Source organism: Pan troglodytes, chromosome 8 (genome assembly GCF_028858775.2).
Source record: "Pan troglodytes isolate AG18354 chromosome 8, NHGRI_mPanTro3-v2.0_pri, whole genome shotgun sequence".
NCBI classification, from domain to species: domain Eukaryota; kingdom Metazoa; phylum Chordata; class Mammalia; order Primates; family Hominidae; genus Pan; species Pan troglodytes.
This window is the reverse complement of record NC_072406.2, coordinates 34,499,829-34,520,590: the sequence shown is the minus strand read 5'-3', so window position 1 is coordinate 34,520,590 and position 20,762 is coordinate 34,499,829. Positions and strand designations below refer to the sequence as shown.

The 20,762-nt window shown below is 46.3% G+C and overlaps 3 protein-coding genes across 7 annotated transcripts in view; 2 read left to right on the top strand and 1 right to left on the bottom strand.

The window, feature by feature from the left end:
• Positions 1-4,608, bottom strand: part of MLLT10 (MLLT10 histone lysine methyltransferase DOT1L cofactor) — a 222,768-nt gene extending 218,160 nt beyond the window's left edge. For 2 of the 4 annotated variants that reach the window (XM_063781470.1, XM_063781476.1), the window contains exon 1: positions 4,407-4,608. The gene's annotated coding sequence lies outside the window, so the exon portion shown is untranslated. The remainder of the gene's footprint in view (positions 1-4,406) is intronic. The other 2 variants (XM_063781471.1, XM_016962745.4) reach the window with 2 other exon arrangements.
• On the top strand, positions 928-10,341 carry LOC134807036 (serine/arginine repetitive matrix protein 3). Its single transcript, XM_063780497.1, has 6 exons — positions 928-996; positions 1,583-1,783; positions 2,768-3,635; positions 5,323-5,511; positions 7,702-7,793; positions 9,530-10,341. The coding sequence occupies exons 1-3, from the start codon at positions 928-930 to the stop codon at positions 3,488-3,490; spliced, it is 993 nt and encodes a 330-aa protein (XP_063636567.1). The 3' UTR covers positions 3,491-3,635; positions 5,323-5,511; positions 7,702-7,793; positions 9,530-10,341.
• Positions 10,217-15,709, top strand: SKIDA1 (SKI/DACH domain containing 1). Of its 2 annotated transcripts, none has more exons than XM_063781480.1 (2): positions 10,217-10,359; positions 11,251-15,709. In XM_063781480.1, the coding sequence occupies exon 2, from the start codon at positions 11,364-11,366 to the stop codon at positions 14,094-14,096; it is 2,733 nt and encodes a 910-aa protein (XP_063637550.1). In that variant the 5' UTR covers positions 10,217-10,359; positions 11,251-11,363; the 3' UTR covers positions 14,097-15,709. The 2 variants fall into 2 exon arrangements, with proteins under 2 accessions (XP_063637550.1, XP_024202023.3); XM_024346255.3 differs by lacking the exon at positions 10,217-10,359 and adding an exon at positions 11,005-11,153 and having other exon boundaries at positions 11,254-15,709.
• The last annotated feature ends 5,053 nt before the right edge of the window (positions 15,710-20,762 follow it).

The following is a 20,762-nucleotide window of genomic DNA, read 5'->3' as shown; positions in this document are numbered from 1 at the left end:
AACATGACCCCATAGGGTGAATCTTATGAAGCTTAACATTCCTGGCGAATTAAACACACAAGCCTCGGATCACTTTTTGTCAGCCTTATTTTACTGCGGCGCTTGAGAGCCAGAAGGTAGGTAATTTTTATATGGTGGCACTTTACCCCAATTAAAAAAGCAATGATCGTTGGTGCAAGCAGAAGTGGAAAATATAATGACATAAAATTAAAGAAAGGTATCACAAAGACTGACCAGGAATGCTACTTGTCCCTCTCCATCCCCACCCCCATTCATGCCATTTTTCCATCCATTTGTTGTTTTTCTCACAAGAATACATGACTCCTAAGAATCTTTTTACTTTAAATGAAACAAAAAATATCTGAAACAGTGAATGATGTAAAACGATTCACCTTCTACTATCAACTACATAACAGATAATCATGTAAAGCTATTCTAAATATTCAAAGACATAAAAAATGTAAATTGATGGGAACTGTGGGAGGATGAGTGTGGAACGAATGAATTGAAAATAGTTGATTTTCAACAGCGATTTTTTTTTCTGTTCAAACCTTTCCATAGTTACGCCTCAAATGATATCTTACATAAGAATTTCTCCCTATATCTCGAAATAACTGAATGATTTCCATGAGGAAATGCAAGTTTAGAAAGAAGACCCGCAAAATGAAAGTGTTAAAATGCAAGCAACTTCTACAGCATTTCAAATGCAAAAATACAACCATCACTACCTTTAACTGACTCTTAAGGGGTCTTTTCAAACAGATGCTATTTATGAGCATCATCTGTTAACTCCTTTCTTGTAATTCAAAACTCTGTCAAATGATGTTTTCATGATGACGTGTAAATATAATATTCCATTAAAGATCAATTCTAATTGGTTTTTAAAAATCTACCTTGGGAAACAGTGCTTCATAACACAGACTAGTAATGAGTATTTTAGAAGGAATTTCCGCAAAGTCTATCATAAACCTAAGTCGAAATTACTCTCTTGCCCTAGTAAGGTTTGGACCACAGGATTGAAATTATTTTTTCTTGGCCTTTCACGCACGATGACTTTCGTCTTGTCGACAAGACTCGCAAGCACTTGTTGGAAATCTTCATTTAAAAAAAAAAAAACTGTGACGTTGGCCAGAAATATTTCTTCCATATGCCTCACAAAGGAAAACAGACAGAGTTTATTAAGTGGATTGCAATTATTTGTTTCCAAAACGTGGCTTAAAAGCAAATTAAACGTTTTTCCCTTTTGAAATTCCCTATTTTGAAAACGCACTTCACGTTAAAGGAAGCCCGTTTTTGAAAGGGCTAGCTCAGCCTTTCCTTTTAAAACTAGACTTTCTGTGTACAAAGAAGAGCTGAGTAATCAGTAATAAGGATAGCGAAACGTGCTTTTCCGAATTCCTTTGAACCTTTTTTTAAATGGATTTTTGAATCCATACATTTCAAGATATTTCAAATATTATATAATCTACTGTAACTTTCCGGATCCAGAATAATAACTGCCCACGTGTGTCTCTTATCTATTTATCACTTTATAAACATATCTATGTTGCTTTCCCTTTTTCTCATAACGTGTGCGTTGCAGGCTCGCCCGGCTTCCTTCAATTTCGCAGCACGCTGTAAAGGCTCCTTCCTCCGAGGTCTTCAGCTGGTAACCCCTCGCTGGCTGAGTCTGACCATCAAAACTTGCCGCGCCGGCCCGACCCGACCCGGCCGGAGCTCAGGAGCCCGGGGAGGCGCCGACGGGGGTCGGTTTGGCCCGCGGGACCCCTCCCTCGGTCAGGACGTGCTCGGCTAACAGCGGCGCTAGGGCAGAACAATGGGGGCGGCCCGGCGGGCGCGAGGAGCCAGGTCCCGCTTCCTCCGGCGCGCCGGCCCCGCGCCCGGCCCCCGCCCCCCGAGGCCCTCCCCGCCTGCCTCTTCGCGGTCGCCAGTCCGGCCGCGCCTTCCTCCAGCTGCCCGGCCCGGCGCACGCCCCGCCGCCCGCACGCCTTCTTCCCCGCCCGGACCTAGCGGGCCCTCCTTCCCCCGATTCCAACCCACTGCGCTTCCTCCCAAGACTCCAGCTTCTTCCCCTCAGCCGCCGCCTTCGCGCCCTTTTCTGAATGTATTTTTACAATTTCCCCCTTCATTTCCAAAAGTGGCTGAGAAGTCTCGCTTCCATCTTAATGTTGATTTGCTATTTCCCTCCGGAAAAGATTTCCTCAGGAAACCCCAAATCTAGAAGGAAATACAGCAAACCCTAGAACGCTTTTAACCCTTAAGACATCTTGTATTAAAAGAAAAAAAAAAGCATGTATGTCTTAAAACCGGCCAAACAACCATCCCCTCGCTCTTTATTTCCTCCTGTAAATGCTATTATTTTAAACTCTCCATTTTAAACTCGTCCTTCGGACGAGAGGGCAGAGAATGTGCCCGGCAGCACGCAGCAAATCACAGGTTTTATCTTACGCCTCCTGGGACTGGGAAAAAAAGTGGAACGTGGCCGAGGGAGCTTCCAGGGCAGAAAAGCGACACAATTCGCTGGGGACGCCGCTGGGCCAGGCCAGGCGGGGGAGGCGCGGCGGGGGCGTCGAGGGCTCTCGGGCTCCGGGCCGGGGCGCCGCTGCGAGGAGGGGAGGCGGTTTTAAGTCATGGGGGCTGGGAGGGCGGCGGCGGCGGGTCGGGCGTGACGAGACTTTCGGAGGCAGGATGGGGCGGCGGTGGAGTTGCCTGGGCTTTCTCAGCACCCCCCCCCCCCAACACACCCAAATAAAAAAAGGAAAGTTAGAAGGAGGCGGAGAGGAGGACAGCCATCCCCATTTCCTCCCCGCGAGGCCGCGGAAGGGCTGGGGCCGCTGCGAGCAGAGAGAGGGCGCGGGATGAGGCGGGCCAATCGCAGTCAACAGGTCCAGGCCTCGGTGGGGCAGCTGAGCCGGGAGGCCGGCGCCCCCTCCCCTCGGCTCCCCGTCCCTCCCCTCCCTCGCAGGCCCGGCGCGGTAGGGGAGGCCCGGCCCGGCCCTCCCCGCCCCGCCCCGCGCGGACTCGCTGCGGCCGACTCCGCCGGGGCAGTCGGGGTGGGGGTGGGGCGGGGGTTCCCCGCCGGAGAATCCTCCCCCGGGGCTGGCGGCGGGGGCGGGGAGCGAGAGCCGGGAATGGAGGATTAGGAAGGACTCCAGCTCGGCACGAGCGCGGCCCGCGCGAGGGATCCTGGGTAAAAAGTGGCCGCGCGGCACCGGGAGAGCGCGGAGAGGAGCCGGGGTCAGGGGTCACGGCCCTGGAGCCCCGCGTGCAGAGCCCCCCACGTGAACGCAGCGAGCAGAAGGAACCTTTTTGTTTTCGACCGCGCCAGCATGCTCCTCTATTGACCGAGCTGCTTTTCCTGGGCTGCTGGGGAGAGGAGCTCCATTGCGGAGCTCTTAACCCCACCCCCACCTTCCACCGCCAACACACTTCCCAACTCAACCCTTCCTCTCAACTCTCATCCCAGCCCCCCGTCCTGAGCTTGCAATAACGCAGTAAATTTGCTTTAACAACAAGTGGGGGTGGTTGAATTTACTCCTCCCTCTCCTCTCTCCTCCCCCTCCTCTTGCTGCGGTTCTTGACACTACTACAAACCAGGACTATAAACATAAACATGCGTCACTGTAACGGGGCAGGTAATATACGGATTTTGAGGCGGGGTGGGGTGGAGCGGGGCTTGGTCGCCGCTTGGAGGGCAGTAAAAAATCGCGTTTCACGTGCTCGACGGCTTTGGGGACTCCCGCACACATCGATCCGTTTATATAATGCCGAAGGCACTTGGTCACTTATTCAGCCACGCAGACCCACAAAGCCAGACTTGCGGATAACCAGCGTAGCCCAAAGCAAATGCATTTCAATACGAATCCCTCTCCTTTCCCAGCCAGTGCTGCCATTTCTTCTATTAGCAAACAGTAACGTGATACTTGAATCCCCTTTCCTTTTTAAAAATTCTTTTCCAGATAGCCATGAGATCATTTTTCGACCTAAATAGTACATCTCTCCCATAGCCACTACCTACACATTTTGTGCGCAGAAACCCCTTCAAACAGCAAGAAAGTCTATTTAAATGACTGAGTTCGAAATCTGGTGTGCAAAGGGTATTTCTTGGGCTTTGCCTCCGTGCATTGAGCAACTTCTGCTGCAAGTTGCTGAGACTGGCGCGGTGGAGATCCGCCACAGCAAGCCTTTTTTATTATTATTTAGTCTATATCTGCCTCTCAACTTTTTTCTCATTCTTAGTTCAACAAGCCAGCAACCACTACTTAAGGTAGAGTAAAGCGAATCCCTTCCCAAGCTTTTTGGCTTGAAACGGAGGGAGATACAGAAAATGTTCAGATGGGGAAGTGGTTCCCTTTGTTCTTTCATTGTTTCTCTACGAACTGGTGGATACAAGGACAAACACTTACCTTCTCTTCTTTTTGCTCCACAAACCAGACGTTCCCATCAGCCTTAAAATACACAATCCACCTTGAAAGTAACTACGGATGTCGGGAGAGTTTGTATTCCATTCTTTTTCGCTCTCTGCCCTCTTTTAGCGTAGGATTAAGTTGCAGAGCACGTTGCTGCAAGCTGTAGCCCCCCCCCCCCCCCCCCCCCCCCCGCCTTAGTGAATCGGTCACGTTTAGGACCCTCTAAGTCCATCCTAATTCTGCCAGTAGAATTGAGGGTATTGGAGCTCTAAACTTTCAAAAGGAAAGGGGCCTGCAACTCTCCAGAAAACTTACAAATACCCCGAAATTTTTTACCATTGTGTTTTTGCACCACATCACCAAATAGTATTTGCCAAGAAATAATAGATATGTCTTTGAGAAAAAAAATTTTTTTAAGTTTATACTTAGCAATGCGCTGCTTAGACAGATGTAGTAAAAGGCAGGTTTGTATCGGCATTTAACGGAATGAGTGCGTTTTCCATAACGTTTGTTGTGCCATGTGTTTTTTTAAAAACACAAACAAAACACTACCCCAACTGAGAAAGGAAATAGAAGTTTGAATTAAAATGTTGTGGAACAACTTTAAAAGAGACGTTTACTTGAAATTTATTAGTGTAAAAATTGGCCTCAGAAGTGAAAAGTAAGCTTTTCAAAGTTAAAAGACTTAATTTTCACCCTGTGATTCCATAATAAAAAAGCGAATTTTCTGGTTAATATGTGATACTGTCAGTGTTGAGTGTCCAGTCTTTTGGGTCTTAGTGTCCAAACCTTGCTCAAATCTGATTATGATGTGATTTGCTGATGTCATGAATATGAAATGATACTTGTGTATCCATAAATTCGAACTTGTGATTTTTTTTCTTTTTTTTTTTTATCTCCCGCTTTTTTGTAGGTTCCCAGTAGCTGCAGCAGTGAAAGACAGTGATTGGCTCCAGTGCTCCTAGAAGGATTTGGGCTGAAGCCAGGGGAACAGAACCAGAAGAGGATTCCCTTTCCAGAGACCATCAGGCTCCTCATGTCTTGTCTCTCCTCTCTCCCCTCGTGGTGGCTCAGGATTTCAGTATGGCTGAGCAGCCCATAGGTAGGCCTCAACACTTGGTGTCACCACTTCAGTTTCTATATGTTTGACCCTTGTATAAAATAAACAAAAACTTGGGCAACCCTAACAAATTGTGGTTCTGGATATTTGTGTATTATTTAATATCTGAAGGTCAAACTCTACTTTCTCTGAGTTTTTTTCTTTTGCATTCAGGATCAATTGTGAAAGGCCCATGTGTCTCATAGGAAAATATTACAACAAAACAAGATAATTGGGGGGAAAGGCGGTTGCAGTAGGAAAAGTGGCTTTTCTTTGATAGCATTTAATTGGAATTAAAAGATTCTTGAGCTGTAAACATTCTTTATTTATTCAGCACACATAAGCAGGCATTGTTTTATCACCATCATAATTATGGTGTCCTTTAAACTGGCTGATAGCAGGAAAGATAAGGGAATGTGCCCGCAGATTCAGATCAAGTCTCACTCCTTTCTTTTCCTTCCTGCCCCCTTCCCCCCACCCCATTCCTTCCTTGGTCACTAGGGTCCCCCACAGCCCTTGAGATGAGAAGAGCAGGAAGATTGTGGCCTAGCCGTTTCTTACATCATGAAAGTGATTTGTACCTCACTCTAATTTGATGCAATCCATAACCTCCTTGTCTCCTATGTTTATAACTGGTTTTTAGCTTGCAATATATGTTATCTGGAGGTGCCTATTGCTCACCTGTGTAAAATCTCATCCACTAGGATTTGTTGCTTTACCTTTGTCTAATTTAGAAAGCACACTCTTAGGGCTTTTTCAGAACAAAGCCTCACAAAAACCCCTTTACCTCCAAGGATTTGCAAATTTATAAAGGCTGCATTGAATTCAAGATGGGTCAGGGGGCAAAAAAAGGGTAGAAGGTCACTGCATTTTGATTATGGGTCAGTAGACAACATGGCATATACCCTGTGTCCCAAACTTCTGTTAAAGACAGGGTTTTTAAATGCCTAAGAACAGAGGGATGGGCCCTTTTGGAGACTTACCCTGATTTGTTTAAATGAACCAGAAAGAAAAAAAATTAAAGGAAATATACTAAGTTATCATTTGTTTCTCAATTTAGCCATTTTCTACTCCTTCATTCCCATTTTCCCATCCCAAAAAGCAGAGAAGATGTGATATTAGATAAATTTAGCTAAAGAACTGTTGAGATTTTATTGTCTTATATCCTCAACTAATTCAGCCATATGAGGCTTTATTATTATTTTAAACTTTTATCTTGTGAATATTATAGTTACTTTTAGTTAATAGCACAAGGGGCTTTTATTCTTTTAACCAGCATACTTACATTGTTGAGGCCTTTGTGATGTTCCTTACTCTTTTCTGTCTGAATTCACTTTGAACAAAATGTGCCCAGCAATCACTAAAACAAACGTATATGGTGAAGAGTTGGTGGTGGGGGGGGGGGGGGGGGCTGTGATCCTCATTTAAATTATGTATGTATGGGTGAAAGCTTGGAAGGAAAAGGATTATTTTAATGCTCTTCAATACTTTAATTATATGACAGTTGTAGTGTAGAAATGCAAAAGTACTCTTAGGTTTTCCTTCAGGTTTTCAAAGAACTTTCCCCATTAGTAAACTACTCCTGCAAATTGCTATTGCATTTCCCAGCTAACCATTTAAAAGACTGTAAATGCCGTGTGCATTACTTCGCTCCAAAGGAAAGAGGTCAGACTGAATTGCAATGATATTTAAACATAAAATACAGTGAAAATAAATCAAAATAGAGCATCTAAAGGTAAATCTAGCACATTCATATGGGATAAGTAAAGACAAATATGTTCATATTTTCATGGCCCTTCACTTTAAAAACTGAAAGTGCTGATTTTTTACAATAAATGCAGAAGTAAGTGGACATTAGGAATATATTTCAATCTCTATTTGCTAAAGAGGATTTTCCTTTTGCAAGCAGCTTTGTTTTCAAAGCTAAAGCACTTTTTACAATAGTGTGTAGATTAGGCATTCCTCACTGAGTAAATAATCACATTTAATTAAACTCAATGCATATCATACATGTGCCTAAATTCACAATAATTTCCTGGACCCACAGAGAAGGATATATATATAAATGTTAATTTGTACATATCTATCTACATATGTACTTGCATTTGAGAAACATAGAAGTTGATATATCTTTTCTTAAAAAAGAATTTGAATACAGTCCATTATCTGAATTGGGTTCATCTTTGATTGTAGAGTCAGCTGACATGGTCAACAAATTTATCAAAGAAACCCCCTGGCTTTTGAAGAATAGTACTTTATACATCTGGATCTGCACATCAGGCAAAGTAAGTAAATTATTGCATAACTTTAAGCATAATTGATAACAGACACCTTTAATTTTTCATCCCCATTCTTTTGGCCAGCTTTCACATTAATAATCTAAGCCATAAATGTTGGTAGCTATTGATCGAAATCCCCGGTGTGCATGCAAATCCATCTTAAAGTCCCCTGCCTTTCATGTGTGAGCGCTCAGGGGCCTCTGCTAGATCTTTTTATCGGGATCGACCCCCAATGTGCCTGGAGAAGACCCCGGATATGCAACGTGTGCTGATGGCCCAAGAAAGCTGTCTGTCACATTCTGTGTTTGTGTGTGTGTGTGTGTGTGTGTGTGTGTGTGTGTGTGCATGCACTCATTCAAGCAAGAGTGCTGGAGCCTAACACACACATACACACAAGGATGGGGAAGTTAAAGGAACAAAAGAATGTATTAGACACGAAGAAAGATGTGTAATAGTAGTATTAAAAATGTATAAGTGTAAAGGTGTCTGAGTGTACATATAGAGATACTTGCACAAAGTCTATATAGACACATTTCTCAAATTCCCTAGCCTTTATTTTTCTCTATTTCACCCAACAGATTATGCCCTTAGTTAAAAAAAAAAACTTAATATGGTACTAGTTTTCAAAACCACCTATATTGCCAATATTTTAAAGGTGGAAAGAGAGGAAGAGAGAGGAAAAGAAGGTAGTTTTGAAATGGCTACTAAATCATGTTGCTATGTGTAGGAGGACTGGGAGAGAGAGAGAGAGGAAATATAAACAGGAATGGAGAACAACTAAAACTACCTGGAAAAAAAAAAAAAAGGATGCTCTAGCCAACCTTTTGTACTGTCTTCTCAAAAGCTTTTTCTGAGTTTACTATTTCTTGGCTGACTCTTTGGTCTAAATCTTAAAGCTGGGGGAGGGGAATGGGCGGGGGTGGGGGTGGGAGGGCGAGGGCTGGCAGTACTATATAAGTGCATCAGAAGGAATTTTAAAACGACATTATTGTTGCTGGCAATAGAAAGACTCTGGTCATTCTACTTTTAAAAACAAACACCAGCATCTGCTTTTCCTGGAAACTTCGCTTTCTGCCTAAACCTTGTGCATTTTGTCTCCTGTGAAAGTGAAAGAGAAAAACGCGGTGTAATAGATCCAGATGCAAAAGAAAGCCAACTCGGTGGATGGTATTAGCTGTGACGAGGCATTGTTCATTGCTGCCTCTCGGTTACGTTTAAAGCCTGAAATATCACGAGATCCATTCAGTGATCCTTCTTTCATTCAAGGGACAAAAATGTAATTTGCTGTAGCTCTGATTTCTTGGATGGAAATGCTAGCCTTAGATTTCAAAGGCAAGAACTAGACATCGCAGTTTGTACACACATTGATTAAGTTGAAGAGCGGCGATTACATCTGTGCTGAGTGCAACAGTAGTTCAGGGGCTGACTTTTCAAATCCCAACCTCCTGAGTTACAGACTCTCTTAAATAGACTTCCTTAATTTCCGGATGCACTTCTTGAAATTCCCAATTCTTTTCAAAATTCCTGGGAAATTACAAAGGAGATGAGGGTGGGGGTGGGGAATTATGGCCGAGATTTCATCTTGTCAGGCAAACTACCTTTTTGTATGTCTGATTCCTCAGTTTTTATCTTTCTGTTTTCCTTTTTCAGCCATACCTGCTCGTGCCATCCAGACCAGAGCAGGGGAAGCTGGAACTTTTGAATGTGAAAAAAGAAATTATTGTATAATTTTTTTCTTGCAGGCTCAGAAATATCCGTTTATTCTTTTAATCACGCGGGTGTGTCTATTTTTGGAGGAACAAGGAAACACATAAATGCCTGGGTTGCATTTATGTTGTAGTTGCAAACACCGAACAGTTAAGAAGATTTTGCCGAATTTTGCAAAGCAGCCAAGGAGCCGCCTTGGGATCGTGGTAATGCGACTGGGAGGGCCCTTGCTCTCATTTGGCAATATTTTGGATATCCTTGAAAACGACACCAAAATTTGCCTTAATTTGACTAAGAAGAGGTTAAACCACATTGATTTTCATCCAAAGTGATTTTGTTAAAGCAGATGCTTGACTTTGATGGAAAAACTGGGAGTTGTGGAAGATCTACCTAAACTACCAACCAAAAGCATCACAAACCACTGAAACAGTCTGCATCGTACATCAGCACTTTCTTTTCATTGTTATTACGTAAAACCTCTGGAAGCACCTTGGGCGTTTGACAGTTTCTTTTCTTTGCTGCAGAAGGAAGCAATCTGCTCTCTGGAATTCTGACCTGTGGTGAACAGGACCCTGGCAAAGGCTTTGCTGGGGACTCTTGGAGGATCCCGCCTCCAATCTAGTACGGTTAATTGTGGAAAAGTGTACACATTTCTGGCTTATCTATGCTTTGTTATGGGTCTGACGTGAAACTACCTCCTCCCCACCCCACCCCCCAGCAGAGAACCGAAATCCAGTTGAATTGTTACAGTGTTTCGGAGCTGGAGCCTTGAACTGCTTCCTTGGTCAAATAACTTTGTTTCTGGTTGTAAAAAGGCATTTAAGGGAAAAAAAAAAAAAAAGGAAAATCGAGAGAAATTCCAAACGTAAGTCCGCACTGGGGTGGTTCACGGGGCGGGTTTAACTTTGGAGCTCCCAGCCGGTCTCCTTCCCCACTCCTGTAAGGGAAATACCAGGCTATTCTGCACATTTTCCCTTAAGCTCCATTTTCCAAAAGGAAAAGGGGGTGGGGTATCTCTCTTTCGGCTTGATAATGTTTTTTAAGTGCTTTTCTTTGAAATGATAATAGCTGTATCGGTAAAATGCAAATAAACGAAAAAAATAGGCCGTATTTCTTTAAAGGCGAATATACGGTGCGGTTTTTTTTTTTTTCTTCCTTAAGCGTACACACACTGCTTCTGATGAAGTCTGTGAGTCAGGCTGTTTCTGAGCTCCGATAGTTTAATGGAAAGATTTATATACCGACTGTATTATTTACTTTGGGAGGGGAGGTGGCAGTATAAGGGTATGCTAATTAGTGGGAGATTTTGGGGGGAAGGGGTGGAATATCAATTTTTATTGCATCACCTGTCAGGAGTGTCCAATCAGCGCTGGCTTTAGGGGAATTAATTGATGAAGGTGTCTCCGGACGAGCTCACTTCACTCTGTCATTTTATTTGTAGCTAAAGCAGCGGCGGGAATAGCAGCTGCATTTCTTTTCTCTTTCTCCCTTCACATTCCATTATCATAGTGCTCCAATGGAGAAGGAAGGAATAGAGGGGCCCAGGTACTGATCTGCATCGGGGACTCAGACCAACACACTGGCAGATCAGAAACCGGATGGTTTTTTCCCTCTTTTTTAAAAAAACGAAAACAACAACAACAAAAAAGCAAGAATCAAGTCAGTGTAATTTCATGGGGTTCCCCCCCCCCCAATAATTTCGCCTAGAGTTTGGCACTTCCTTCGCCGGGAATAACAGTCTTTGTTATTTTATTAGCAGGATGCCTTGAGACACACGCAGCATCTGGCGGAGGATTAACATACATACATGTGTATGTATGCGTCACGTATATATTTACTGCAAATGGTGGGGATCATTTAGTGCCCGAGATGGGAGACCTGAAGTCAGGTTTTGAAGAGGTGGATGGCGTGAGGCTCGGCTACCTCATCATTAAAGGGAAGCAAATGTTTGCCCTCTCCCAAGTCTTCACAGATCTGCTGAAAAACATCCCGAGGACGACCGTGCACAAGCGCATGGATCATCTGAAAGTGAAGAAGCACCACTGCGATCTGGAGGAGTTGCGGAAACTCAAGGCAATCAACAGCATCGCCTTCCACGCCGCCAAATGCACGCTCATCTCCCGGGAAGACGTGGAAGCGCTCTACACCTCCTGCAAAACCGAGCGCGTCCTCAAGACCAAGCGCAGGCGGGTCGGCCGGGCCCTGGCCACAAAGGCGCCGCCGCCAGAGCGCGCCGCTGCCGCCAGCCCCCGCCCGGGATTTTGGAAGGACAAGCACCAACTTTGGCGGGGCCTGAGCGGAGCCGCGCGGCCCCTGCCAATCAGCGCGCAGTCCCAGCGCCCGGGCGCCGCCGCCGCGCGCCCCGCCGCCCATCTACCTCAGATTTTTAGCAAATACCCCGGCTCGCACTACCCGGAGATCGTGCGCTCGCCGTGCAAACCCCCTCTAAACTATGAAACTGCCCCGCTCCAGGGAAACTACGTCGCCTTCCCCTCGGACCCTGCTTATTTTCGGAGCCTGCTGTGCAGCAAACACCCGGCAGCCGCCGCCGCCGCCGCCGCCGCTGCCGCCGCCGCCGCCGCCGCCGCCGCCGCTGCCTATTACCAGGCATCGGCGGCCGGGCCCCAGCCCAAGGCAGCGGCGGGCGCCGGAGGCCCGGGGAGCCTGAGCTACCGCTGCAAGCGCAAGCGCGGCGGCGCCAAGGACTGCCTGCTCGCGCCTCACGCCGGCGCGCGGCGCCTGCTGCTGTTGCCCAGGTCCTACAAAGCCAAGGCGGCGGCGGCGGCGGCGGCGGCGGCAGCGGCGGCGGCGGCCGCCGCCGGGGCCACTTGCCTGGAGAGGTTTCATCTGGTCAACGGCTTCTGCCCGCCTCCGCACCACCACCACCACCACCACCACCATCACCACCACCACCACCACCACCGGGCCCAGCCGCCGCAGCAGAGTCACCACCCCCCTCACCACCACCGGCCGCAGCCCCATCTGGGCAGCTTTCCCGAGAGCTGCAGCAGCGACTCCGAGTCCAGCTCCTACTCGGACCACGCGGCCAACGACTCGGATTTTGGCTCCAGTTTGTCCAGCTCCAGCAATTCTGTGTCCTCAGAGGAAGAGGAGGAGGAGGGAGAGGAGGAGGAGGAGGAAGAGGAGGAGGAGGAGGAGGGGGGCAGCGGGGCCTCGGATTCCAGTGAAGTCAGCTCGGAGGAGGAGGACTCGTCCACCGAGTCGGACTCCAGCTCCGGCTCCAGCCAAGTGTCAGTGCAGAGCATCCGATTCAGGCGCACCAGCTTCTGCAAGCCTCCCAGCGTGCAGGCGCAGGCCAACTTCTTGTACCATCTGGCCTCCGCCGCCGCTGCAACCAAACCCGCTGCTTTCGAGGATGCCGGCAGACTTCCCGACCTCAAGAGTAGTGTCAAAGCGGAGTCGCCGGAGGAGTGGAATCTGCAGAGCTGGGCCCCCAAAGCATCTCCGGTGTACTGCCCGGCCAGCCTGGGGAGTTGTTTCGCTGAGATAAGGAACGATAGGGTATCTGAGATTACATTCCCACACTCTGAAATTTCCAATGCTGTAAAGAGAACTGACCTGACAATTAACTGCCTGGCAGAGGGGGCCTCTTCACCTAGCCCAAAGACAAACAATGCATTTCCACAACAAAGAATACTCCGAGAGGCTAGGAAATGCCTACAAACAACTCCTACTACACACTGTGCAGATAACAACACAATAGCTGCTAGGTTCTTAAATAATGATTCTTCAGGAGCAGAAGCAAACTCAGAAAAATATTCCAAAATCCTTCATTGTCCTGAATTTGCTACGGATTTGCCCTCTTCGCAGACTGATCCTGAAGTGAACGCTGCAGGAGCAGCAGCAACTAAAGCCGAGAATCCCTGCACTGACACAGGCGACAAGACATTGCCATTTCTGCACAATATTAAAATCAAAGTAGAAGACAGTAGTGCTAATGAAGAATATGAACCTCACCTTTTTACAAATAAGCTAAAGTGCGAGTGCAATGATACAAAGGGTGAGTTTTACAGTGTGACTGAGAGTAAAGAGGAGGACGCCTTGTTAACCACAGCTAAGGAAGGTTTTGCATGCCCTGAAAAAGAAACTCCTTCCTTAAATCCACTGGCTCAAAGTCAGGGCCTTTCATGCACTTTAGGTTCTCCAAAACCTGAGGATGGGGAATATAAATTTGGTGCCAGGGTGAGAAAAAATTACCGGACACTAGTACTGGGAAAGCGACCTGTCCTTCAGACACCTCCAGTCAAACCAAATTTGAAATCAGCTAGAAGCCCTCGTCCTACAGGTAAAACTGAGACACATGAAGGAACACTGGATGATTTTACAGTTATAAACAGACGCAAAAAGGTAGCCAGCAATGTAGCATCAGCAGTGAAAAGGCCATTTCATTTCATGGCAAATTTTCCTTGTCCACCATCACTCATTATTGGGAGAGATGGGGATTTGTGGCCGGCGTATTCCTTAAACACCACTAAGGATTCTCAAACTCCTCACAAGGCCCATCCTATATGGAAATGGCAGCTGGGCGGTTCTGCAATACCTCTTCCACCTAGTCACAAATTCAGGAAATTTAATTCATAAAAATGTTTTGGAAGATATTTTCTTGAACCATATTACCTTCCTTTTGTTGTAAACTGCACAGGATGGTTTGTACAAGTCCATTAATGTGTTACACCCCCTTTGGAGTCCTGGTTTATCGCATTTTGAAGACAGAAATCGGATTACTTTTTTTCCGTTGCGGGTTTTTTTTTTTTTTTGGAGTAGGGTGGGGGCGGGGTGGGAGAAGGGTTGGTTTACATTCCACAGACTACTTCAGGCTAAAGACTCAAGTAAAACTCAGTTATTACGGTAGAGCTGGAACACTTTACTGTTTCGATGCTAATAATGCACCCGGTACCTCAATTCAACTGCTACAAATAAATGTCAAAAGGTTGAATAATAAATATTACAATGAGCCATTAAGTTTATGCACTAGATTTCAGAGCTGAAAGTGTAACTGTTAATTCAGTGAAAGTTTGTTAGGTTACATGGTTACACAGTGAGGTGAGGTGAGGTAGCAAGAAGTTTCTGTGAGCCCAAAATGTTATTTTCTGGAGCTCTTGTTTGTGGGGTATCTTTTTCTTTTGACTCCCCTTATTCCCTCTCCAAGAGTAGTTGCACTTAACTTTTGTTTTTTTTTTAGTGGAAAGATTGGGGTGTGAGTCCTGATTAAATGCTAGTAAAAGCTGCCTCATACATACTGAGTAAAATAAATACGGAATTGTATTTTTTTTGTAAAGGGTGTGATTTTACTTTTAAAGCCACTCCTTTGCAACAGGAAAAGTCTGTTTTGTGTTCTCACCCAAAGGTTTTAAATAAGGTGACTCTTACTATTGTCCTGCTTATCTTGTGGTCTGAACATGACTATTCAAACTCCCAAAACAATTGAAATATTTCTTTTTTTTTTTTTTTTTTTGGAGAGAGTCTCGCTGTGTCGCCCAGGCTGGAGTGCAGTGGCACAATCTTGGCTCACTGCAACCTCCACCTCCTGGGTTCAAACGATTCTGCTGCCTCAGCCTCCTGAGTAGCTGGGATTACGGGCGCGTGCCACCATGTCCGGCTAATTTTTGTATTTTTAGTAGAGACGGAGTTTCACCATGCTGACCAGGCTGGTCCCGAACTCCTGACCTCAGGTGATCCGCCTGTCTCGGCCTCCCAAAGTGCTGGGATTAAAGGTGTGATCCACCATGCCCGGGCTGAAATATTTCTCGTAATAGCAGAATATTTCCTGGCCGAACTCTTGATAGTGACAAATCAGTAAATACAACCAAGAAAAAGAAAATGAGGGGTCAGAGTTGCAATACCCCAAATGAAAAATAACAGTTTTTTCAGGGCTTTTTGGTACCAGAACTCAGGCACTTGGATTTTATGACCTTATACTTTTTCTGCATCTCTCTAAAACTTCTGTTTTCAGACCATCCTGTGTATAGAGCAGGAGAGTTTCTACTGCAAGTGACAATCAGAGGTGACTATCTATATTTGCACTTAAAATCAAAGTAGTTCAACATGCAAATGCTAGGGTCTAGCCCTGGGTAAGGGCCATGCTGGTGTACTGTGTTGTGATGATGGAAGCAGTAAATCAAAATTATGGAAATTTGCACTGTTGAAAAGCATGCTTTAGCTTTATTTTCAATTAAAAACACTGTTTAAAATTCCTGGTTCCATACATTTCTACTTATTCCAGATTGAAGAACGGTTAACAGGATTGAATGGTTTTGTTGACATTTTCACTTGTAATGTTTTTGCCTGAAAGAAATGCGTTTATTGGGTGTAGTGTTTTGTTGTAATACTATGTGACGAGGCCAGTCAGGTTCTGTGCAGAACACTGGTGGATTTCTTTCCAAGTAAGAACAAAACTTTACAAACTTGTTACACATCAAGTAGGAAAAGTTTCAGGCTTAAGAAAGTGAAGCAGAGATCAGTGATTTTTTTAATGAAAGTTGAATCTAATAATTTCTGGCCCACCTCCTTTAGTCTGACAAATTATGTATCTCAGATCCTTGCTATCTTGAATCTAAGAAGTTGCATCTATAGATCATAAATCACAAAACAAAACAAAACACCAATGAAATGTTTACTGTGTGAATTTAAGTCACTATTTCTCATGGAAATTCAGTCTATTGTTTTTGTTTTTCCTTAACCTTTTAGTTCCTATTCCCTTTGAAATTTTCCTTTTGTCTATAAATGTTTCAGTTAGATCTGGATGGCCTCAGCCCCTAATTGCTGAATATGCTCTGTGGTTTTCCTCTTATTGTAAAGGACCGAGGCTGAGAATACCTGCATCCAAATACATTTGGATGGAGTAAACAGATGCTTTCAACTACCTTCCTTCCTTTCCTTCTTGAATGTTGCCATGCCAGGTGTAGGTTCACTGGATTCTTTTTTATTGGAATGGTAGATATGGTCAAAGTGAAAATTTGGGGATGGTATCCTTGAATTCTTGTTTGTATATAATTCCAAAGACCAGTCCATGTTATAGTTAAAGCCCCAGAAAGCTAAACAATTGGCTTCATAATCTCAGTTCTTTCCTCTTTGGAAAGCAATACAGAATTTAGGTGCAGTAAGTTGTCCTGAAAAATCAATCTGTAAAAAGTGTGACACACACATTGGAAGTGTGTAATTTCTACTCTTTAATTACTTCTAAGTTAAGAAAGTTCAAAGTACGGTGACTACTACACGCAGACTAGTACTTCTCTTCTTGGCTAAGGACTCATTGTTCCTAAATTATAAAGTGGGAATAAATTTGAAGTCTACAGATCTTGGGTGTGGAAGGACTGTAAGATGGAATAAGCACAATTTAAAACAAATATACCCTGTGGAATTTCTGACATAAAATATTGGCCTCCAGCTTTGACACTTAGTCTCTAACCCTCAGAGAATCAATAGTTTCAGTTTATAGGAGCTGGAGAATGAACAGCATGGAGGCCAAGGCTTTCCAGAGTGATACCATCAAAAGGAAAGAAATTAAATAGTCAACACAAATTTCACCCCACAGTACTACCATAAGCCAGCCAACCACAGCAAAACCTGAGTTAGGGCTTCTGTAAGGAAAGTGTACCAAATAGTATGCAGTAACTTGCAAATACAAGGTATTCTTTCAATTCCTGCTAGCCCCTTAGTTGTTTCCCCATTCTGATGTGGGAATTATTCTCAGTACTGTTTATATTATTTTGGCTGTTTTATGATTAATGACAATATCTAGACTTTTCTAAGCTGCTATAAATGTCCCATTTGTTCAGAAAGTTAAGCCTTATTGAGAAAAAAACAAGTTACCTCCATTGATAGATTACATTTTTACATTTAGATGTTTTCAGGGCATAGAATTAAAAACAAACAAAAAAACAAGCACTATATGACTCCAGGGTGACTGATTCCTGTGTCTAAAGTCCAACATTTACAGACATGAGGAAAAAAAGCAGGAAAAGGCTCTTTTTCTAACTTTTTGGGTTAACAAACTTATTTTTGGTCTCCTATAAAAGTAATTTCCTGATAAGACTGTGAAATGAAAATTTAAATATTTTTTTAAGAGGTGTGTGTACTCTGTCTTCCACAGTCAGGTTATCCGCCTTTATAGAAAATGCAGCTTGCTCTTTTTCCACTATTTACTTTTTAAAGTGGGTGTTCTTTTCTACTGGCTTACTTGATTACAGTGGAGTAATCTCAATAATGGTTGTTTATTTGAAAATCAACAAGGAGCCACCACTAAACAACAATAACACAAACTACATGGGGCTGGTGTTGGATTTTTATCTTTTCTGTGTCTGGGTGACTTTCAATGGTCTAGAAATTCCTCAAAGTTCTAATCAACAAGAATTGGGAGTTTCTGCTGATATGAAAATGACAGTTTTGTTTGCATGCAGGAAGAGATGTAGAAACTAATTCCTCAAAAGCATTTTTTTTTCTTTCAAAGAACAAAAACAAAAATCCTTCATGGTAAAGTTGTTTTTTTTTTTAATAAAGCATTAGCATCTAAAAAATAAAGAAAATGTGGTGAGTTTTGCTTCACCTTAAAAATAACTTCCTGCTGGGAAGGATGTAAAAAGGAGTTCCCAGAGCCAAACTAGGGAAGGGGGAAAAAAATGCTTCCCATCAACTAACCTCAGGAAATTGGCAAGGAGGAACAGGGCATCCACCTTAGCGAGTCCACCCGGTCACCCCAATCATTCCAGGATTCTCCCCTTCCCTGTAAGGAAGAACTATTTTTGATGCTAGCTTTGGTTTTGGTTTGCTCCCTAGGCCAAAGGGCATTTTGCAAACTAGCCTGGGGGATGGGGACATAGGGCAGATCTAGGAGGTGGGGGAGGGCTGCATTTTACCTGTTTGGCAGGCCCTCCTTTGCAAAAAAAAAAAAAAAAAAAAAAAAAACCAGAGTACGTGGGGAGGGCTTAGGGGGGCCCAGCTATCATTCTTCGCCCATGCCCTGGGCCCCCGCTCCTCTCTCGCTTCTTTTCAAACTGTGGCGGCCTCACAAGCTTCTACTTTAAAAGGCCTGAGATGTTTTGCATGAAGCCCTCACAATAGGGGTTGAGGGAATTGACAGTTTCAAAAACAAGGCGTTCAGTCCTTTCCAGCTGCCGAGCCCGCTCTCTCGCACCAACTCCTCGTTCCTCTCTGCTGGTGGCGTCCTCCGGGGCGCGCGGCCGCCCCCACCCCGCCAGCCCGCGCTCCGGCCGGCCCACCCCGCCCCCAGGCTGTGTTTGTAAACAGCGGTCAGTGGCCGGGGGCTGCTGGCGCGGGCTAGGGGCTTGGCGGGCTGGGAAGGAAGGCAGGGGCCGGCTGATCGCGCGATGGGCTGCGGGCTAAGGGCCGGCTTGGGGGCCGCAGGGGTTTCAGGGTCCCTTTCCCCCTCGCTTGCCCCAGGCCGCCGAGCTCTAGGGCGCACTGCGCTAAACCTAGGGCAGCTCCGGGCTCTCTGGGCAGGGCCACCACCACAAGAAAGATGTTTAAGTGCCGCCATTTTGCATGGTGGCAAACAAATTTCTTTGTGACTTTTGTTTTCCCGCCCAGATCTTGCTGTCCTCTGAATGGGTGACGATGTCGACCCCCGGGGCGAGCGGCAGGGCCAGCGCCGCGGCACCTCCCGAGCAGCCTCTCGGCCAGTCGGCCTTGGGGCCAGGCCAGGCGCGAGCGGGGGGCGCAGGGCGCGCGGGGGCCGGCCCTCGGGGCCTGGAACGCCTCCCCTCACTTGGCGCTCCTTTTGTGTGTCCCGAAGTCATCGCCCATCCTGGCACACGCACACGCAGCCTCGCCGTTTCTCACCTTCTCGCCCAGGCCTCATCTCCGCTCCCCAGGCAAATGGGGCCCAGCTCTTCGCATTGGGCGGAGGGCTGGCCAAGGCCTCCAAAAGGCGCGTGTGGATCGCCAGTGGCAAAGGGTTGGGGCTTTCCCCTGGGCCAGTGTGGCCGCGAACGCCTTCTGGGAAGTGGCTCAAGACCAGAGGCCCTGGGTGGTGGGGAGGGCGCGGGGGGCGCAGGCAGGGCCGGGCGCAACTCCCACAGTGGGAGGAATGGGATGAGGCCCGGCTGGCTGGGTTTGGCGCGTGGTCCCCATCCCTGGGAACCTCTCCGTGCATCTGCAAGGGGAATGATGGCCTGGAAACGGGAAACGTGAGAGAGTGACCTGGAAAGCCACCCTCGGCTGGGGAGGTTGGAGTGCAGCAATGCAAACAAAGCTGCTACCGGGGAAGAGGGGAAACAGAGGTGCACCGCAGCTAGGTCACAGGAAAGTGCAACAAGCTTGTTTTCCCGGGTGTTTAAAATGCAGCCCCAGTTGTAAAGTGTGTGAAATTACGCACTGGTCTCTTAAAGAGTGCCTAATTTATAGTAAATAGCAAGGTCTTTGTAAATGGCTTTATTATGTTGTTTCTTGTTAATTGTTGAGAAAATCCCCATTGTTGAGTGTGAAAGGCTTTATGAGCTAACCTGGTCCTCGGCGCAATCACAGGGCAGTAAATGGCCGCTCGGCCTCCAAGGCCCCGCGCGGGAGCCGTTGCCGGCCGAGAGTGCCGCGGGGACCTCTGGAGATGCTGCCTCGGCCTGAGAAGAAAGTGGCCAGGCTTTCCAGGTTTTAATTAATGGGAAGGCGTGTTTGGAACTCGCAGGCCTCCAACAGCAGCTGGCTGAGTGCGGCAGGGGGAACCGGGCGGGCCTGGGGGACCCCGCCCGAGAGGGCTGCGGAGAGGCGGAAGGGTCCCGGGCTCCCCTCTTCGGTCACAGGCTGCTGGGGGTCGCGCCTAGGCCCGCGGGTCCCGGGCGCCGGCTTGAGCCGCGCTGCGGTGGGACTGGATCTTGGGCTTTGTCTCCAGTTCTCCAGACGCTTGGAACGCGGGATCTGGCCGGTTCGGCCAGGCCTGCGGAACCTGAAAAAGCCTACCGGGCCTGGAGACCGCAGGGTCTGCGGGGCAGAGCAGGCTCCGGGGACAGCTCCAGGCCCCAGCTCAGGCCTCTTGTCTTTTGTTTAAAGGGATCTCCATCTCTCTCTTCTTTCTCTCACCCCCTGTTTCTTTTCCCCCTCTCGCCCTCTCTTTTTCTCCCTCTCTCCCTCTCACACACACACACACACACACACACACACACACACACACAGTCTCCATTAGAAACTAAAATGGAATCGGAAGACGGGAGAAATAAGAGGAAGGGGTTTTGGTTTTGTGTGTTGAACAAGGAAAAAGAATGTCTTCTTTAAGATAAAATATTCCTATCTCCTTTT